Source organism: Scomber japonicus, chromosome 6, assembly GCF_027409825.1.
Source record: "Scomber japonicus isolate fScoJap1 chromosome 6, fScoJap1.pri, whole genome shotgun sequence".
NCBI lineage: Eukaryota > Metazoa > Chordata > Actinopteri > Scombriformes > Scombridae > Scomber > Scomber japonicus.
The window spans coordinates 20,038,728-20,061,383 of NC_070583.1; the positions used below are offsets into that span (position 1 = coordinate 20,038,728).

At 38.7% G+C, this 22,656-nt stretch overlaps 1 protein-coding gene across 6 annotated transcripts in view; it reads right to left on the reverse strand.

The window, feature by feature from the left end:
• tenm4 (teneurin transmembrane protein 4) overlaps positions 1 to 613 on the reverse strand; it is a 117,330-nt gene extending 116,717 nt beyond the window's left edge. For all 6 annotated transcript variants that reach the window (XM_053320621.1, XM_053320620.1, XM_053320616.1 and 3 more), the window contains exon 1: positions 391 to 613. In XM_053320621.1, coding sequence (XP_053176596.1) covers positions 391 to 613 — 223 coding nt within the window. The remainder of the gene's footprint in view (positions 1 to 390) is intronic.
• Positions 614 to 22,656: the final 22,043 nt, after the last annotated feature.

Genomic DNA, 22,656 nt, shown 5'->3' on the forward strand with positions numbered 1-22,656 from the left:
TTTCCTTGCATAAAAAAAAGTTTTTCAGGTCTATGTTTCAGACTCAAGGCTACACCTCAACAGGGCCATCACGTTTAATTAGATAATCAATAATACACCTGAATGAGCAGGTGAAGGTTTGCATGTCTACCATGCAGTTTTTAACACTAGCATTATATATTCAATCCCTGGCCACCCCTGTTAATAGTCAAACCATGAGGAGTGACCTCTGCAGCAACTGAATGTGAATTACCACAAAACTCCTCATTAAAAGCAATGATGCATATATTCAGACTAGGCAGTAAAACTAATAAGCTAATATAGATGATTACAGATGAACCATACAGATATCAATGACAATATCTTCTATTGATAGCATAGTACAGAATTTCTAATATTGCTAAGGCTAACCTTGTCGGCTGAACTCGTCCACTTCATGATGAACCAAGTCTTTGACACGGCTCCCGTATGCCATCCTTGAGTCATGGTCAAAGGCCTTGAGTGTTTCACTGGAGCTGTAGGACTTGGTGTTGGGTTTGCCATCCTCACTGTCTGCTGAGGAGCTGGTATAACGGCGCTCTGTGTCCTGCCGGGCAGTGAGCGAGCGGTAGGGTCTGCGTTCCTTCACTTCCATGGCTGCCTCCACTTTATTTTCAACATCAAATGTAGGTTACAATGCCAGTTAAGTCTCAGTGATTCTGTAAAAGACAAACACAGACAAACCAAAAATTAGGATATGTGATGTGTGGGAACATGCCTTAACAGCATCATTTTTAAACATAATCTTCATATTCATAAACCTCCTCATCTCATAAACCTTGAGAAACCTTGAAAAACATGACAATCATTCTATTCACTATTATATTTAACACATCATTACTTGCAATAGTAGATGTAAAATGCAAGACACAAACACACAAAGTTAACCAAGCAACTGTGAAAATAAATGAAATGTAAATGTATGTTCCCAACCAGCAGGGTATGCATGGCTCAGCATACATAGGCAGAGCATGAAGAACCACCAGGGTTACGTTTAATAAAATATGGCACAACAAATCTTGCACCTATAAAGTTTACGGTGCAAGTCTCCCACAAATATTCGACTTTATGTGCCGTATAGAAATGCTGGCCCTCCAGCATCTGTAAAAGTGGCAGGTGTCCTTCCATGAATTGTGCTGTTTATAACTTACAAATCATCAACAGTTCAAAACTGAGGAGCCAAACCTCAGTCTCTAGGACAACACTGAACCAGCAGAAATGATTAAAATCTGAAACATAAAACCACAACTGTCATATAGCACATCGAGTATAAAATCAATAGAGATAGTTAATTTTCACATGCAGCTATGTGCTGAATTTTGTTTTCTTGCCTCGACTCAGGAGGTGAAAGGACAAAATATTACAACAGAATAATAACTATTGTTTTTGGTTTTGATAATTATTTATTTTCACATTTAAAAGGATAAACATACAAAAAGAGCAAAATGAAAAAAAAGTATTTGCTGTCTGAAATAAATTAGTGAATCTGTTTTAAAAAATGATGCTTTGCAAACAGCTCATTCTTAGCAAGCAAAAGGTTTAAAGATATTGAGTTGGATTAACATATGTCAATGTGGATATAAACTTGATTAAAGGCTTGGTCACTGTTTACTTTGGAGCTCAATTACAGAACACAGGGAATTAGAGAGCCAGCTATTGCAGCCATATATGTTTTTGCTACTTTCAAAGGCGATGTCATGATGATTTATCCATAATTATGTATCATGACTTGACATGAGAAAACTCTATTCATGCTGCAGGCTTCTAAATCTGCAGTGTATTACTTACTCAAAATGTATTTCACCATATAAAAAGGGGGGGATGCAAGTCACTGGAATAGAGCAGTGCTCTTTGAAAAACAGATAAAAACTACTAGTGACAAATCTGGAGGCTTTTACTAACAATATGCATGGTTTGTTCAGACAAGGATTTTTCTACAAGATAAACTCTTTTTGAATATGGTATGAGATTTGTGTCGGACTGAACAGTTTACAATAATCCTTAGTGAACTATATTTGCCCCTGCTTCAGGAAAAAAAAACTTCTTATTGAAGACAGCATTGTTTGGTTTGGGGGTTTCTTTTTGTATGTATTGACAGCTGAAAAGATCCTGGTGATTAATGACTTGGGGCCTCAATACTAGGACCTCCGCCACATGGAGGGGGGGGAGAGAAAATACTCCCACTTTGCGGTCACGAGAGCACTTCAGCTGCTCCCAAGATTTCAGATGCAGCTTGTATGGGTTGCTAATTTTTTTACCTTTTTGCACGAGATCCTTGATGCTATGCAAATGTGAGAGAGCGGAGAACAAGCAGCTTTCTAAAGTTTCAAGAATGTTCTGTAAAGTGCATTGTTTTTGTTTCCAAAGAGCTGGGCTCAGTGCTTTAGCCATCTCTCTTATACACAGCCCTTCCTTCTCATTATTAATCGACTGGTATGCAATGAAATGTACCTTTGAGGCCATGGGAAACCCAGAGGAGTTTTTCAAAGAAGCAACAGGCTATACACAATGACAGATGATATGCGATGCAAATGTGGGTCCTGGAAACGTATCCACCTTGAGTGCAGCTGTCAGAATTTTTACACAAAGCATACTGTACAACTAAACAATGTTGTTCCTCATAAATAGCCTACATCTGGTACTATCGTTGTGTTTTAGCAGCAGAGAGCAAAGCTGTTATTTTCGTTCATCTGTGTAAGTCTAAATCCTAGGAGAAGGAGCCAAAACAAAGAAAATGCCACTGTTGTATTATTTTAATGTTCTGGTACATGAAGAAAATAAACAGAAGGTTTTATTCAACCAAGATGTCTCAACACTTAATAAGACACAGAAGTAAGAAGTTATGAGCAGACTATTTTTAAATTGTTTTTATCATCTCATGGTATGAGACGAGGGAATAAAAGAAGTAGCTTGAAATAGTGAAGGGGGGAGGTTAATGAGGGTACATTCACAAAGACTCGAGACAGGAAAGTTATTTACAAAGACCAATGAAAAACGAGCACCACGGATTGAAATCTCTGAGACGAAGATAACAATCGCATGCTTTTATTTCAAAGACAAAGTTCCTCTAAAGCCTGAACTGCAGAGCTTGAGCAGTGCCAAAAAGAAGCTAACTGCATATCTATGCAATGATCCAAAATCAATTGAGGTCTCTCTGGAGAGACAAAAGAAATGATGGATGGTCTGTTTTCCTCTTTAAAACAAATGCAGACTCTACATTTTTCAATTGCATTGTCTACATTTGGCTGGGGTAGAATCAGGTTTGTAAGTGGGTGTAAAGCAAATGTACAGCAGTTGCAAGCAGAGTAATAATGTGATTCTGCAGATACAATGTTGCAGCCAGGGGTGAACAATCAATTGTGCCAATTTATGTCATCACATACAGTTATGTTGCTTAAAATCCTTGTTCTATGCTGGCTTGTGTATGTGAAGGGAGTATCAGTGAAAATGAACAACATAATCTACATAAAATCTATTTTCCTAAACAGCTCAGCAACCCCTGAAAACACAGTTTATGTGTGAATATATACCGTTGCCAACTGAGAAAAGTTGGCAATGGTTGAAGCTATAATCTAACCTTTACTGCACTACGGTTTCTATGGTGCATCCATCAACCAAGAACCAATCACATTCAACCAATAAATGTCTTAAATACTGCAGGTCATCACAGATTAGTTGGTGAGTATCTGAGCTTCTTAAGGAAAATTTAAATGAAAAATAAGTTTAAATTGACATTTCATGAAAGTGGATGTGTACAGAATACCATAAAACATACTGAATTGCTACAGAAGGCATATTAACAGCAGCATGGGCATATCATCTGTCTGGTATTGACAGTTCATTTTTCATGCTGTATGTATGAATTCACCGCTTATGAAAGATTAAAACCAGCATAAAATATCAGAGAAGGCAGAGCTTAGACTGCTGCAGTGAAAAACCCTAAGTGCTGCAAGTAGCATGAGAAAAGTAGTCACCTCAGTCATCAGGCATATACATACACATAAGCACTATTTGGGTAAAACCTACATTTCTCACACACGCCAGTTATGTCAGTCTGTTGGAGGGTTCAGGGTATGTTATAATTTCCTTAATTTTCACTGTCATGAGCAGTGCCAAAAAGAAGCCCCCCCCCCCAAAAAAAAAAAATAAAAATAAATAAATAAATAAATAATAATGATTAAGACAATTCAAAGGCTGCCAACCTATAAAACAACCAACCCGCTGTGAGAACTGCAGGATACAGAAGTCTCTGTTAAACCTCTCGTTGAGTCTTTTGCTGGGCAGATCGTTGCGACCATTGCTCCGGTGTCAGGAGTTAGTTAAATATGGGATCTAAATAGGTGGGAGGTGTTTTGGGTACAATATAAATGCAAATGGATCTGTACTATCCATCAAACAATTAGCAGTGTGCTGAGAATTGCTATTCAGTGCTGCTGCATATAAATCTAACCTCCTCTTTGCGCACAACCCTGTTTTCCATGATAATTAACAGCTCGCTGCCCTTTACATGTCATAGATTTTTACAGACAGAATCCAGGAACCTCTTAGCAAACAGAAAACACACAAAGCAAAAGACATGCACAATGTTCGGTAAATCCTTTAGAGTATAATCTAAGATGATTACAGATTACTTGTCTGTGAAATCACTTAATTACTATCGATCATTTAAATCATATATAATCTGTTACTGATTAGTGATGGCGTTTTTAGACAAATGACTGCTCATTTACATCAGCTGAATATTTTCTTGAGGATGAACCAAACGAACATTTTATACTGTCAATGTTAAGAAATCCAATCCAAATCACAACCTCTAATTCATGCAATAAAAGCAATATAATCATAATCTTTGTAAATATATGATATAAAAAAAGTACAGGATAAAATTTGAGATTTATTACTGGGGTTTTTTTTTCATTATAAAACCTGGTCACGTAGTTCAAGGATTAGTAACAGTTAGCTCACAACACTGCTGACAAACATCTACACACACAAGCAGGCTGTAGCGCAACACTGAGGAAATTTGGGCAGATATCGACAACATTGTCTACAAGGTCCTTTGAGAGCAAGAAAAGCTCCATACAGGCACCACTTACTACTTCTGTGGAAATCTTTCACATGCTTAGGCTGTATAGAAAAGCCTCCTTGGTCAACAGAAAGGTGTGTTTTCAATAGAGGGAAAAAAAGGACTTGGGTAGATGGAGGTAAGGGGTTGGGGAGGGTGGGGGGGAGGGGTGGCTGAATGGCTTGCCAAACAGATCTGAATTCGGTAGTTTTAATGCAGGCTGAGGAGTGGAGGAGGACAGGGAGGAGGGGGGGCATCTCAGCAGCCGCCTCCTTCCGGGATCAAAAGGGAGCCCCACCAGTGCATGAAACAGAATGTGTAAAAGCCCTAACATAAACAAAAGTAGCCTGGGACCGCTGCTGCAGCACGCTCCCTGCTACTAATCACTCTAAGCAATTCAAGGTTCCGTCCTTACAGATACTGCAGCCGGTTGAATAATGCTTTTAAATCACTAGCCAGTAAATATCAGGGAGAAAGAGTCTATGTATTCGCTTTCTACATTGATGCACATCTCTGACCTTGACCAAATACAGCAGTGGTTAATAGTGCTATGTGAGACAGAAATGTCCTCTATTATCAACTTGGCTGCAAAAACAAAACTAAATGCTTCATGTTTAGCTGGTTCGGCACTGCAATATATGTGAAGATGGAGGTAAAGGATGTAATCATGTTGGAAATATCCTAAATGAATATCCAAATATTTAATGTTAACTATATTCCCGAAAAAACTCCTGAGAGAATAAATAAATGTGGAAAGTTCATGCCGGTTTAAAAGAGGATTTCCCCTCTAAACTGAAGTGCTTCTGGTCTCAAGCTGGTGAGTGCAGAGGTCAGCCCAATAGTGACCTTTCTCTCATTAGTCCACCATTAATGCTCATTAACCTGCAAAGGCTAGACCAGAATTTGATTTATAGTTTGGCCTGTGGCGATCCTAAACTTAACACCAGCTAAGCAATAATCAACGCACTGTAAACTTGCTACTGTCAAATGTAATGTTCATGTTTTAAAGCTTGCAGCTATAGCCTGAGGAGGTCTACAGCCAAATATTGAAAATAATTAATGCTCTAAACAAACATTTTAATGAGTGTTATAAAGTCATGCAGATTGTGTTTTCGATGTCAGGTTAGCATTTTGGATTTCTATCATCACCTCAAATACAATGGAGGCATATGGAATTTAATTTGTGGTGCACACAATACTTAAAAAATTAAAAACTAACAACAATATCTTTAATGTTCCAATGTGGTAAAGGTAAGAGAGGGCAATTGAACAAATGCAGTGACAGTGTGTTGAGCCTGCGTAAGACTTCTCCAGCTGTGCTGTGGAGCGATGCACTCCTCTGTCTAATAGCAACACATTCTGCAGACATTGTTCAGGTGAAGTAATGAGCTTTCTGGCAGCTGTAGCAGAGGTCCTCAGCTATTTGGCAACATGGGCTGGGAACAGCTTATCAAATTTCTAAATGTATGACCTAGCCACCTGGACATATTTTAGCAGACAGTTAATGAATATTTCTTGGGCCACTTAAGCTGAGAGCTAATTGTTTTACGCTCATCTTGCTTTTGATCAACACTTAAAATTCTGAATCATTTCGAGGTTGCACTGCAAATGAACTTGTTAATTCAATTAGTGACCTGTCCAATCTTAATAACTGGTTACATAACCTTATCGTAAACATAACTGATTTGTAGGCTACACCATAGCTGGTAGTTATAGTTAATATTAATGTATATGTTATAAACCACCTGGAAGGTTAGTGGGATAAAACCTGTGGTGCTTATGCTTTAATGTGTCTCAACACACCATAAAATCCTTTTATTTACAAGGTATCCTCTTATTGTGGTGTACGCCCTGTTCCCTGGAACAAACTGCCTGACCTGAGATGTCCACATTAAAAAGTATACTGAAAACGTTTCTGTTTTCTTGGGATCATGATTAGTTATATTGTCCATATGTGCATGCATGCATATATGCATTTTTCAATGTCTTTTGTCAGGTGGGAGGTTGTTAGCGTTGTTTGTTCTTGTATTTTATATGATTTTCAGGTCACTTGTTGCTGTATGCCTTTTAAATATGAAATAACATACTATGTTTACATGCAATGAAATGTGAGTAATGTGTGAAAATATAAAAAAATGCCTTGCCTTGGTTGCCTTAGTAATTTAAAATACTCCAGAGTACAAAAGGTACAGAAATGAAAGCATTCTATAGACAATGAATGTGATGATATTGAAAAATATGATATTGGATCAAAAAAGGAGCATATTTTATAAATTATGTTAACTTTACTGTATGTATTTGTTAAACCTTCAGTAAACGCTCGTCTGTTCAAAAAAAGACAAATAATACACTAATCCAAAGAAAAATGGTGTCAATCACTGCCCCCCACCCATTAACACCAAGGATATAGAATATCCTGATTGAAGTAAACTACCAAACACTGGGAAGCACTATATTGCTTTCAAGTAAAAGCATCAATCAATCACATAAACTGGAGTAATTAGGTTTCCTCACAGCAGCAATAATATGGATCCTAACAGGGCTTTGCAAAATGAATCAAGTAACATAGCAGGCTTGAGAAGATATGAACATGAGAACCATGTGATAACTCAATGCACAACACGCATCAAGCACAACTACGTTGCTGGAGACAATAAAACCAGCAGCTGTTCAATATTAACAGTAAAAAATCAGCACACACAGCAATGCTAGACAGAGGGTTCCTGCATGGTAATGATCGTACTCTTAAGTGCCTAACTGAGTCATCTCTGCAAGCCCTGGTTTGACAACCACACACCTCCCACATCTCCCATCCCAGCAGCCTCTGGGTGGGGCTAATCACTCTGTAGCTTCATCATCGACTGGATGACAGCTTCGACTGTACGGATGCTATGTCTTCAAGGCGTGGCTGCTGCAGTGGCCTACAGTAAACACACAGTGCTTGCTTTCTAGAGCTGAAAACAGAGCATCACAACGTCACTTCAAAAAAAAAAAAAAGTATGCCCTTTCATAGCACACGAAGAATTAAATTAATTGTGCCATCCTTTCACTACTACAGTGCAGGCAAGATTCCTGAGAGATTCCTGGGGCATTGAGAGTTTGTGTATGCTGATTTACCCCTAACTGATTATGACATGAAATGCCTGACGGGGTAGCTTGGCAGTGCTGTGTTGACCTGCACAATCCCCTTCCTCTGCCTCTAAGGCACCCGAGGTCTGCACTCTCTGATCCCAATGGCTGAACATTAGACAGTGCTGAGGCTTGCAAAAACCCTTATGCACAAATGCCTGTGCAATTTCTTTTTTCGACTGATCCCCTATCAGTCTTTAATGCAGCTTTTATTCCACAGAGAAGACCTTGTGTTATGTGTTATTAAAACACACAATTTAAAGAAAACGAAGAAAAGTGTTATCTCTTTTTTATCTCTGTTATCTTGATTGTTGATGCATAAGAGGGGAATGCCCTTTCATCTATCAGGGCAGGGCACTGCATCCTCCTATATATAAATTTAATTCTCCAAGTAAATTAGGATTGATCACCACAGCTCAAGGCCACAATCAGCATCCATGATCTAATCAGGGCCCGGCCCTAGACAGAAAAGGATACTTCCATAAATAAAAACCATGAGAGCCAGCAAGCGCCCATAACACTAGGGGGAAATCTGATTACCCTCTCCCTCTCCACAGGTGTGCTTTTAGCCTCCTACCTTCAAAGACTGCCAGCCTGATATAATGCCACACTGTGTGCATCCTCGCTGTTGTTTTCCTGCACTAAAGGTTTTACATCATACTTGCATCAGCGGATGTGAGCGCTGCATGCTGGAGTCACAGCTAAGCAGGCGATGCCCATGGAAGCCTGGCTGAGGATGATCCCAGTGAGACAGGATCTGTCAGGAGTTCCTTGCCAAGCGACACCCAGGGTAATAAATTAGCCAGAATTAACACGTCATCCTGCGCTCCACACAGCAGTCGCATTCCACTCAGACCATGCCAACCCAGTCTCTCATCAAAATGTGTAATAGCCAGGCTGGTCCACAGTGCAAAACATATTAGCTTTACAATAGCGGCTCTAAAATAGTGAGATGCCTGCGATATTGTTGGCCTGTGTCCATGTCACAAATAAATTCAGATTCCTGGGTGCTCTTAAAACTACATTATTACTGACATTTTCTATATCATCAAACAGTTACATAAAACAACTCAAATAACATATCAGCCCAGATAACTAAACAACGCAGCATCCATAGTAACCACCATAGCAACGAAAGAAAGCCTGAAAAATCAGTAATAACTGACAAACTAAACATCATATACATTCACTGAATGATGATTATGAAAATAAATTCCACATTTCTCGCCAGAAATGTCATCAAAACACATTATAATGCCAAAACTGTTTTAAAATATTGCATTTTCCACTAAGAATAAAGGAATGTCATCCTTTTTCTCACAGACAGAAACTTGACAGTCGTGATGTGGACACAGGCCAACAGAAAATAATAGTACAAAAAAACCCAAAAAACAGAGCTGTTATTGTGAAACTAATTTCTGCACTGTGGACCAACATAGCTATTACACATTTTGATGTGAGACTGGGTTGCTGTGTAATGGATCTATTAACCAAATGGATACAGAGCTGCACTGCCTTCAAAGCTGTAATTCATGTTTGGTATATGGTAACAAAAACAGGCTGAATAATTGTGAAAGTACTTGAATATAGGTAGGTTTTCATCCAGAACACACATCCAGACTACTTTTTAGGGTGGCTGTAGCTCAGGAGGTAGAGCCTCCAATCAAAATATTGGTGGTTTGATCCCTGGCTCCTCCAATCTGTATGTCAAAGTGTCCTTGGGCAAGATACTAAACTCCAAATTGCTCCCGATGGCTGCGCCAGCGGTGTTGGAGTGTGTGTGTGTGTGTGTGAATGTGATATTGATTAGACCCTGATGAGCGTGTTGGCACCTTGGATGGCAGCCTCTGCCATCAGTGTGTGAATGAGTGAATGTATTGTAGAGCACTTTGAATGGTAGTAAGACTAGAAAGGCACTATATACAGTAAGTGCAGTCCATTTACCATTTACTAAAGAAACTATATCCAGGTTAAGAAATAAAAACACTATTTAATATTAGAATGTTTTGATTTTTGAGGTTTTGTTTCCACTGAATTACACATTTTTAACACTTATGTTGGGGTAGTTACAAGATCTTGTGCTTCAAACTGAAAAACAGAAACCACTATGAAATGACAGAGTGCATGATTTTTTTTCAGAAATCCCTCAGAGACGTGCCTATGGGGCCATTAAAAGAATACTCTCCCATTGATGTCTGTCACTGATAGTGGGCGATATTTAGTAGAGGATTCAAAATGCCAGTCGTGCTGCCTGTATCTTCTTGGCATCTTTGGCTCCCAGCCAGCACTGTGACATACTGACAGCGTGGCACACAGCACCAAGCAAATTTTGACCAGTGCTCACTCATCACAAAAGGAACACCGATAAGAGAGAGGTTCATAGAGTCTCTCATTTTGTTTGCACTTGGCTGGCCGTGTTTTGATTATGGCACAGGTGATAGGCATTGTCAAAATTAACACTCATCCATTGCGAGCAAACTTGAACATTTTGAGATGGCTATTTTCTCAGTTAGTGACTGCCAATAATCCTGTTTATATTATCTCCCAGGCATTGGGATAGTGGCATCATTTCTTCTCTGCATGCTCCATCTTTTCTTTCCTTCACATTTTACATATTTTGACTGACCCAAGACCTCTGGGGTCACAAGGAAATTTTTACGAACGAAACCTGAGAATCAAACTATGAACTTGGAATGGTAACACCTTACAGCTTTTTTAAATATATTTTTTCAGTCAGTCCTCTCTCTCTCATAGTGATTTTGATATTTTGATATTGATATAGTGATATTTTTCAGGACTCATGAACATGGTTTACTACACTTTTCTTGAATCATTCTTTAATAATAAATCTCCCCATTTAGAAGTCTCAATAATAGACCCAGATTAAGGGATAATTTTCCCCACTGGGTCCACATTATCAAAAGATGAAATCTGCTGAATAAAAGCACTCCTGTGGGCATGTCTCTTAAAATGATACAAATGATGCAAAGGAATCCAACCATTGCTAAAAGACTGACACTCAAGACCGCATCCAATTTGCAGCGAGTAAAGCGAGGAGGAACTGCCATTAAAATTGACTTTTTTGAAAGTGCAATAACTTCAGGCTTAATGTAGCCAAGAAGACCAATCAAAATTTGAGTGCCCAGTATAAGAATGTTTTAAATTCATATCAGAGCGGTGACCAACTTTGCTTCAGTCTCAAGTACCAAGTTCATATGTGGAATGAGGAGTGCAGTTGAAAATCAAGTCAGTGCTAATCACTGCTGTCTGATTTGGTTCAAATCACAAGTTAAATGAATATAGAAAACAAAATCAAGCCAGAATAAATAACCTCTAGTACCAAATTATTATGCAAATAAGCAGGGACATCCCAATCAAGCAATTTCAGCCCCTATCCCCACCTGAGTTCTTTGGTAAAGGGTATCTGACACTGATGTATATCTAAAAGACACAACTGCAGAGTGTACACCCAAGCTACAACCTGAATGTGTCAGTTATATACAAAGCATCAGAAGATATGCAGTGTTGAATAAATATGTATCTGGTATATTAAAATAATAGTTGTAGCCTACATTTTATGATGTACTTTCCAAATACTGCAGATCCTGGCTCAAAACGATCCAGTTGATGAGCTTAAATTATTAATATGATCAGAAAGACAGTTTAACTAACTAGAAATGACATGATCAACTAGAGAGAAGACATGTCACTTTTGGGAATTGTTGGGACTACAAATATGCTCAATCTCTCCTCGCAAATTCTTCTAGCATTATCAGATACAGACACTGGCTGCAGAGAGCACACAAACCTAACAGCAGCAGTGTTTACTTTAGGCATGTTGTCAAGTTACTCAGGGAGTGGACTTTAATTAGCAACAGCAGATATGACCTGCTGTTGGTGACATTTGTCACATTAACTGGGCGAAAGCAATGGCCAGTGCCAGCTAAAAAAGAGAGGCTGCTTCTTGAATGTTTTCGGCACTGACATTTTCTAGTTAGAAAGTGAGAGTGAGAAAACTGTTTTGTTAACGTAGGAATGAGTGAATCTGTATATTTTGTGATGTAGAGTCTGGCTGTAAAGAGCAGCCCTGCAGCGCTAGCAGGCTGAGGTAGACAAAACAAGGCTGAGTAGATGAACATCTGATTGGGTTATTTTAGCCAAAAATATGCCCACCTCCTGATTCTTAAGAGTGGCTCTGGAAAACATAAAAGACAAAACATTTTAATGATTTCCATTAAATTATCTGTTTAATAAATCTGTTTTAAACTTCACTTAATTAATTCTAAATGACAGTTTGCTGTCAATTAGTCAGGCTTGAAGTCTATATAAAATCGGATGTATAGTTCTCTTAATTCAAGTTCAGTCTCAAGAAAGGAAAACTGTGACTTATGTTCCTCCTTCTGATTCATATGTTATGAAGCTTTTAAAAAAGGAATATATTGCAATGCTGAGAAGGAAACAGATCAAAAGCACAGCATTTCTGTGTAATGTGGCATGATTAGAGATCAACAATAAACAGGTCTCATAGCAGGCTGATGACCAAAAGCAAAGCAATAATGTCCCACACAGCTGAAGAAAGTGTGGAGCATCAAAGTTTGAAAGAGGCTAGACCTGCTCAAGTGCGTTCATTGTCTCCTCTTTAAGTGGGGTCAAGAAAGACCACGCTGACTCATGAGCATGAAGCCTCACTAAAAAACAGCCACTCTTAACCCCCGGCATACCACGCAACTTCTCTACAGGACAAAGACAAGCTTTATCCCCCTGCACTGAAGGTGCTCTCTCTTGAAACCTCTTATGAACTGGACTTGCTTAAAGTTTAATGGGAAAGCTCATATAGAGTTAAAGACCTGGTAAGGAAACCTAAACTCTAGCCATCACTCTGGATCTGACACAGTGCATTAGGGCATACATTATTACATGAGACAAAAAGATCTGGAGGCAAAGGAAGAAGTGAATAAAAATACTGAACAAATACCACTTAATTGAGGTCAGTGTGATTGAACGCTGCAAGGCTAGGATGGCTTTAGCATAGGTTCCAGATGGCAGACTGTTATTTCACTGTGCCCTGCTAATACTGCAGGATTCGATGCTGGTAACCTGAGTGTCCCTTGGGCCCCCTGGCTCCTCCAATGCACTGAAATCAGGGCCAAGCTCCTGCCGCTGCTACTCTGCAGGTTTACTCAACTTCAAAACGGGGAGTGTTTGGATATGGTGGAGTGGAGGAGGGGTGTGTGTATGTGTGTGTGTGTGTGTGTGTGGAGGTGGGGGTTGTGTAGTGGTGCTGGAACAAAGCATGTTAACACCATCTCTTGTTTAACAAGTTTAGAAACAAGCAGGGGTTTCTTCAAATCCTCATTGGAGGGTGTTTCACCACTCCTTGACAGCAGGAGAGAATCCTAGAGTTTACGCTTCTCTTTTTTTTCCCTTTTTTTCCCCCTCGGTGCTGCCTCACGCTAAACCAACTGAAACACTCACTCTGTCATCGAAATGTCTAAGATACACCACATGTCAGTATCTCTCATTGCTACTACCTTAGAAGATTAGGAGGGAAAACACAGATCAATGAGGCATCATGGAAAAAAAATGTAAGCTATTCCATTCATGCAGTGTGTTTTTTGTGTTGTGTTGAGATAAAAAAGTACAGTGAGAACTGAAGCCACCGATGAGAATTCACCTAACATTACTTTTGGGTCTCCTCCAAGTATGGGCTTGTTCTCTCTCCTACCTCTGTTGTTTTCTTAAAAATTAGCCAACCAATTGAATTAGTCTAATTTACATTTAGAGGGTTAACTTTCAGCTTCCTTCCTACAAAAGTATGCAGAGACAGACCCAACCCCCTGTGGTCCTGAATTGAGGTATGATGTAAATACAAAGCATGCTACACCTTTTATTACTAAAACACTTACAGCAGGACAGAACTTACAACTGGAACTGCCTTAATTCAAAAAGCATTAGAAGGAGTGTGCCAAAAAGCATTAGGTAACCTTACTTACATTAAACACTTGTGTGAATGAATTTACAGGCTTTCACATACAAGACTAGTAGTCAGATTGCCAACTTTATAGACAAATCTGGCAGCTGATTTATGTGTCACGCTCTCAAGTGCTTTAGTGCCATGGCAGAGGGGAACACATTTACACTGACAGTGCAAGCAGACAGACTTGGGTTAATCAGCGCCTGGGCAATAAGTCAGTTTGAATGTGGATGTTATTCAGTCTAAAAACAATTGATTTCAAAATGGTTATGGCTTTAGGGAAAAATTACATCAATGTACCACTTCTGACCTCCACAGTCTGACTGTGACAAACTGTTAAGCATAGCCAAATAAACCATACAGGAATAATCATTCCACCATTTCTTGCCTTCACACATTGACAAAAAATGCAACCTTTAATAAAAATCAGAAACACATAACGCTCATACCAAGCTAGCAAGAAATCAGCAGGGTGGCAGCTCGCTATCGGCACTGCGTAGGTGCATTGTTTCATCTTGAGAGGTCCCTGGTCGGTCCTTTGTCGGCATACTACTCACAACATGATTGATACATGAACATTTGATGGAGATTTATGAGTTAATGAATTTACTGTTGGAGCAGCTGCACATCCAAGAAAAGACATCTAGCCGTCTGTTTAACTCAACAGCTTGGTTGTTGATATGTACCAACAAGCTAGCGAAGCACAATAAACTGAACCTTGTTCCCACGCATTGGCCTCTGCCTTACACAACACTACTCTCTGGAGACTGAAAACGTGATCGCTGTCATCAGTCTTGGGAGCCGTTTCATAACAAACTACTGTGACCAAAGCCATCGTGGTGAAGGAAAATATCACTTAGTGCAACAGTGTGTTTCACTTAAGGTTGTCAAAAATATTGATACTCCGAAAAGTATCGATACTCAAACGGCGTATCCGGATACGATACTAATTTGCCAAGGTATCGATACTACAGTGCGCTCACACTCGACAGGCAGTGCAGCAGGTAAGACAGCGTCCGGCACATTTCTGAAGGACCAACACCCTGGCCTTCATGATGAATTCGGACAGGTTAGTAAAGCTCCTGTTCATCATTTATCTGAATGTATTAAACTTATTACTGATGTTAGCGTGGCCAGTGGCCCAGATTAATGTTGATTTTTTTGTGATTAGCTGTGGCTAGCACGCTACTAGGCAGCGCTAGCCGCATTTAGCTTGCTGCTCAATTAATGTTGGTTGTAAGCCATTAGCCACGGCTAGCAGCCTTTAGCTAGCTAACGTTACTCAAATGTGTTGTTTTCTATTACGAGTGAAGCAAAGAAAACTCGACTTGCAACTAAATTGAAGAAGTAAGCACAGCCAACTCTACCACTTCTGTTTGACAAGCAACGAAATACGACCCCAAGACAGTCATTCAGTAGTAAAGTGCACTTTCTGAATTCTTGTGTGCCTTAATAAATGTGCACTTTTCAATTTCAGCCTTTTTGTTTTGTTTTTAAAGTGTAGCTGAGAATACAGCATTTCAATTGTGTGATGTTCATTTTAACTGGTTGTTGTTACTGTTAAAATGTTGTTCTAATTGTTGTTTTGTGTGTTGTGTTACCTCAGACAACCAACAACGTTGTCATTGTTGCTATTTTTGTTCTTTGCACTACCTCAGACAAGTGTTTGCATATTTTTACTATTGTTAATTTTAGATTTTTGGATTATTTGCACTAAGTTAAAAGAATAATACCTCAGACAACCTTAAAATATTGTCAAATTGTGTTATATTTGGGATATTTATTCATTCATTTCATCCCTACAGTATCGAAAATGGTATAGAGTATCGAATATTTTCCTGGGTATCGATATCGAGTTTGAAATTTTAGTATTGACAACCCTAGTTTCACTGATGCGTTTTTAACAGGTTTTGGACAATAATGGAGGTCTTTGTCACAGAGGAATGAGATACACTGTGGATAAACAGTATGAACAACACTTGTAAGTAGGTTCAACACTGTACATGAGATGTATTAACATTAAGAAAAACACAGAAAATACACAGCCTAACCTTTAAGTTATACTAGAATTTAAACAACATACAAAAACAATTTTAGATGCAACAAAATGCACCAACCCAAGTGTGTCTATACTAGAAAGGTGTTAGATAAAGGAATTCTAATCAGGGAGGAAATCCAATTTTTTAAAGGCTGAATGTTTTATGTAAATGTGCTCAGTACTGCATGCAAAATCTTTTCTGGATCGTCTTACTGTTTGTTACTCGTGACAGTTTCAACAGCGACCACCACCAGACATGCACCAGTCATTTGACACGCTCTAAGCCACCCTAATTAAGTTGAATAATGCTAATAATCTTTTGTTTTGCTGGGTCGTTTGCTCTTTAACCTTCAACACAAGAAAACAGATGAAAATCATGTTCACAGATCCAGATTGAGGAGATGAACTCAAGCAGATCATCACTCAGACACACACCACGCACTACAACAGCTACCCAAAGAATAAGATAGATACTCCCTACATCTCAGCAGCATAAATAAATTATGTTAAAAATAAAGTGCGATCTACTATCTTGCCACTTTATGAGGAAACATTAATATGTGCCAGAGTGAGGGAAGTATTGTAGCGGCTTAAGTAGAAGAATCAAATTTTGAGACATATCACAGTCTTGAGGAAAATAAAAAATCCTCATAATAAAGATTGGTGTGTCGCTTTAATTACGAAGTATACTTTTTGGGCCTGATTTACTAAGATCCCAAATAGTGGGTACTAAATTGCGTGCACAGTGCAATAGATTGAGCGTTTCGTTTGCATGAGTTTTGCGGGTGATCTACTAAGAATAACTGAGTAAATGAAAACAGGGGTAACAGGGTGCATTTAAATGAGGGTTTTGCGTGTCTGAATGGAGAGTTTGGACGAGCAGAAAGCTGCAAGCACAAAATGAAATGTGATCAGGTTCTAGTGGAAGAGGTTAACAAATATATTGAGTTATAAAAAACAAAACAAATATTACCATTAACACCGACATATGGGAGAGTATTTGTGACAAAGTCAATGCTGTTAGTAAAACCAAAAATAGTCCACTCCAAAATTATAACACAGGTGGTGCGTATTCTGTCATTGTGCCTCCTTCTCCTCCTCTCCACAGTAACAGTAGTCATCTGTGCGCAGTGCTCAGCTGGTTAATACCTGCCCTTCAAAGGTATTATTTATAGACGCAGTTACCGTCAGAAAAATTACCTTCAGGTTTGGTAAATCACAATGCACGTGTTAAATAACATATTTGCATTTTCTCCTCCCTGTATTTTGCACACTGGTGTTGAAACGCCCCACATTACATATTCATTATGGCAAACGCACTAAATGGACAGCACGTACTATATTGCATAGTTGAAAGACGCAAACCTCAGTGCACTGTGTTAGTAGATCAGCTTGCACATTTTTTACGGATGATGTCAAGTTTGCTCACGTTTTTACCCACGCAGCCCTTTAGTAAATCAGGCCCTTTATGTAGTGAATGAACAGTACAGTACATGTGTTTGCTTGTGGGTGTTGAGCACAATCCCAATCCCACAAAACAACTTTTATATTCTTCTCAACCCCACTGCATTCAAAATGATTGGTTGCCTCTTTCCCATGCTTAATTTAACCATAACCTCTGCTTAGACACGCACACACTGCCAAACCACACCCTGGCATTTCCAGGGCCATGTGTTAGAATGAGCACTGGTTAATGTGGCTTTTGAGAAGAAAGATATTTTAAGCTCTTTTCAAGCACTTCTGTTGATTTATAACGTGTAATATTCTAGATGAAAAATCTCAGTGATTTAATTTTACAAGCTGTAGCTTTTACAGAAGCAGCTTATTGTCTTTAAATGCTTCTTTTTGTGCCTGAGCTGCTCACCTATGATACCCTATTCCTATTAATCTGAGTTTTTTGTTGTTGTTGTGATCAGCCCTAATTAGTTAGACTATTATATATAACAACTTAGATACTGAAAAACTTTCATTGACATAAATTGTTCTCAACCCACAGAGCAACATGCAGTCCTTGAACTGACGCTAACAGATAAAAGTAAATCACTAAAACAGGAGCTATGAGCTTTTCAGCTGACAGCAATAAATAATCCCTGCTATGGGTCAAGCTGTGTACTATAGCGCAGCAGTTTCCTTTACCATGATATTCTTCTAACTCAGCACATCAGCAAGCAGCCTTACCAGTCATGATCTAAATCACATAAGCTCCTTCAATGGTTTCTGCTTGGGTCCAGGCTCACACTAAAATGTTTCAGGCACACACAGAGCTAGAGAACTATTAAGGTGCTAGCTTGGAATGCTGAAAACATGGAAAGAAATTACTTGTAACTTATGGTTTTGAATTGTACCAGTGCTCCCAGCTAAGGCTTTTCATAGATTCCCCTGCCTCACACTCTTTTCCACTTTCATACATTTTATTAGTACTTATTTCAGCACCACAGTCTTCAGAATAGTATTTGCTCTATTTGAACAGCATGTCTTTTCAGAAATGTACATGTCTTAGCACCATCTGGTCTTTATTGTTTCTGGAGGTAAGCCACATTTATAAGTCCTCTGGAATATGCTGACCTTGGGTTATTGCTGTGGAAAAACGGAAGCAACCAATCAATGAGCCGCTCAACCCTTCCAATTAATTAATCGATTCACAGAGAAATTATACATTAAAATACAAATTTGTGCCCTCATCTTTAGACCCTGATTTAAACTACTCATATCTGCCAGGAAGAGGTCATGGCAAGATATTTTAATATAAATAAATGGTAGAAAAAACAGAGCTGAAAATGAATCATAGGATGACTGGTATAACAGTATATTATTTGAAACCTGTTTTACATTTAAAGTGAAAAGGCATACTGGCAGTGGATGAAATCGGACTAACAGAATTATTCATTATATGTCTGTTACATGTCACCACAAAATGATTACCGTGACACTTTTTTGCCTTGATGATCATGAGCATACATCAGAGTCCATGCTATCATCACTATTCTTATAGTGATCTAGCACATTTGCTACCGGACCAGTTGGCTCGTACACAATAACTAATAACTTCAATGTTTGCTTCTTATTACTGTACTATCCAAACGGAACAAATATAAGCCACAGGGGAAAAAAAGAAGAGGAATGTAAAATCCCTGTTTTAAAATGAGCCCGAAAACCATTTCCACCAAGTTGTTCATTTTACACAACACTGCATTGAACAATGAGAAGCTGAGCAATAGAGACATGAGGCAGTGTGTGGGTGGCACAGTGGGCAGGAAGGAAAGACATAGATGTGCAATAGCTCCTTTCCTCCTGATTAAAACTGTTCTTTTTTTCCATATATTCCGAAAGTGACAAAATTGAAGAAACAGTCATTGACTTTCCCAACCTAAAAGTGATCATATGCAAGTAGTCATTTCAAAGGAGTTGCATAGACAATCATAGCTACTGTTTACACTACCTACAATGTGACATTTTGACAACATACTTTTCAAATCAGTTTCTATTGGACAGGTTCTGGGTGCAGACAGTTTCTGAAAGCTGCTAGAAAACCCTCCGACAGACAGCAGGTAAAAATGGGGGGACTTTAACAATAGATTCAATATAAAAAATGACGCAAGAGGGGCGTCAACTGAGATCAAGAGACTTCATCACACAGTATCCAGTGTGTTACACTAGAGCATATGAATAATTGGTGTCACAGGTGAGGCATAAAATCATCAGGTGAAAGAGACAGATTACCAAACATAACACAGATTAAAGCTGTGCTAATTGATATTATAGGTTGATAAAAACCATGTGGCAGCAACATGTAACTAAAAAAACTGCACATAAACATTCATATTGATCAATAACGGACATGAATACTTTGAACACACAGCACAGTCATATTTAGCAGACTGGGAGCACTTATAGTTTGCAGTGCCACTTTATGATTTACGCTGATAGATGCACGTACTTTTACATAAAAATACTTTGCCAAGCAGAGGCTTTGGATTTGGAAAGGCTGTAAAGGCACTTCGGTGAGTGAGTGGGTTTGAAGTGCATTGAGCAGCCCTGTTGATCTACATTGTTAATGCATGCGTGCTGTGGCAACGCTATTACTTATTCAACAGTGAACATGTACTACATATGAAACAGGAGCGAAGTACAGATATCTAGAAATGCAAGCTGGCTGTGAAATTAAGAATATGCTCTCTGATCCACGAATACATCGCATTATTGTGTAAAAGGTCACATGTCTATGCAGAGAGCCGTCAAACAGTTTCTATACTCAGTAAATTCCTTCAGCAGCAGCAGCACTAAGTTTATCAGTTTTCTGCCCAAAGGTCATTTAATTAATCAAAGTATTCAAAATACTGTTTATACAGTATATGTACTATCTCTATAAATATAACAGATGTCAGATTGTGAAATATCCAGGAGCTTAACACTTCACCTGAGAATGAAATCATAAAGGATTTCTTCACGTCTTTCACGCTGGATGTTAATGGAGTGAGTCACTGACTGACTGATGAAGTTACAGAAGACAATATCTCTTTTTAAGTATTAAACTCTCTTATGTACTGCTTACTTACTTGCGTTATACTAAAGTAGACTTTCCAATAGTAAATTCCAACCTATGCAAAGGCTGTGAATATGCCAACTATTGCACCTGAATATCACAGACAACAAAATAGTATGTAAGCAGTTGGTGGAAGCTTTACTCCACTGGCAGTAAAACATCTATCACCTCATGCATTGTAACACCTGGGTGCTCAGTAAGATACTACACACTGAAAAATATTTTGACTACTTACAACAGATGGACATGTTTGCACATTTCTCAAAATGTCATGTTCCGCAAATCTATTCTCTATTTTGTATTTGTAATATTGGGCTTTTTCCCCAATAACACATGCAGCAAGATGCTGAAATTAGGCGATTGTTACAGTATGAAAAAAAAAAAAAGAGGCTCATCTTGAAATAAATATGTCAGCACCCTGGGCTTTCTTAAAGCTGCCCATTTAGATGCAGTCACCGAGGAAAAAAAAAACATTGATTGTCACTAACAGTGTTTTTATTCAATTTCACCAAATAAAAAAATGTTGGTTAAGACCCTTGGGCCTGTTTGAATTGCCTCGTGCTCAAGCTCTGTCATGTCTTACAGTCAAGGCGCTGAGGTGCAAATTAGACACAGTTTATAAGCTGCCTTTTCTCAGTTTCTCATGGTCTCACAAGCACACATGCACACAGACCAATGCACGCAAAAAAATGCACATTACACCAAGCCGGAAAAATTGTTATAATGTTAACATTTCTAAGTATGTTTAGGCAATGAGCTTCAATGAATACAAATAACAAATCTTCTCCAAATAAGTCTGAATAATTTACAGAGATTCAAATAGCTGTGGAATCACTGTATTTAACTGTACCCTGGATGTTTATGCAGGAGAAGAGTACATATCAACAGCTGAAAACAAAAGGAAAACAGGCCAGAACTTTATCTGCTAAAACATTAATAAGATTATACAACAACATGTCATTACATTAAACTAAAGTGAGAGAGAGCATTATGGGGTTCAGACATTCATCATTTCTATAGGTCTTGAACTGCTTCTTTGAGGTGACACATTCTGGCTACCATATTGGAGGCACTCATCTGATTGGCAACAGTGGCTGGTTGTATTTCAAAGTATGCAAATTCTATTGTTGAACAGTACACAATATTGATCTTGTATTTCTGCTTGCTAACAAATAAATAATAGTGCATCTGTGGTGACTTAATGCAGTGATGGCAACAATGTTAGTGACTAATTGCTGCTTGCTAGTATTTGACAAGAAAAGCACTTGAAAACTAATTAACATGTTCAAATAACAACAGCTCTGGACACATTGTGTTGTTTTTCTTATCACTACAGCGAGAAGATGCAACAATATGTTAAAGTATTTCCTGGGAAGTATTCATTAGAAATGCTGTATTTGAACTTTTTAACAGATCATAATGCAATGCAGTTACATAGATCCATTGTCCCCAGAACAAAAGGAGAGCCTCTCAATTTTGACCGTGTGTCTCTGCTCATGTCTCTTCCTCACTATTGCTCACTGTGCATACATCACAACGTAGCAGCTGAAAATCGAAAAGTGGCTGCTAAGCTGATATACAATTGAAATGTTGTTTTTCCATTGGCAGAATACTGCACACTTCAGCGCTGCACAAACTTCTATTTGTACTGCATGCTCACAGCAGGGTGTTACCACACTTACTTACACAACGGTGCTGTTTTGGATGAAGGCCAAGTCATGATGGGTTTCTGCCATCAACCAAACTCTGAGTACGTCATGAGGAATTGATTGGCACAGCGAGGCGAGCTTCAACACGTGTGGTCAAATGATGTATTCAGCTTTCTGTACATGTGTTTGCTCATTTTTTTTATGTGGGATTCGCTGCTCTTTGAAGTTTTGTTTTACATT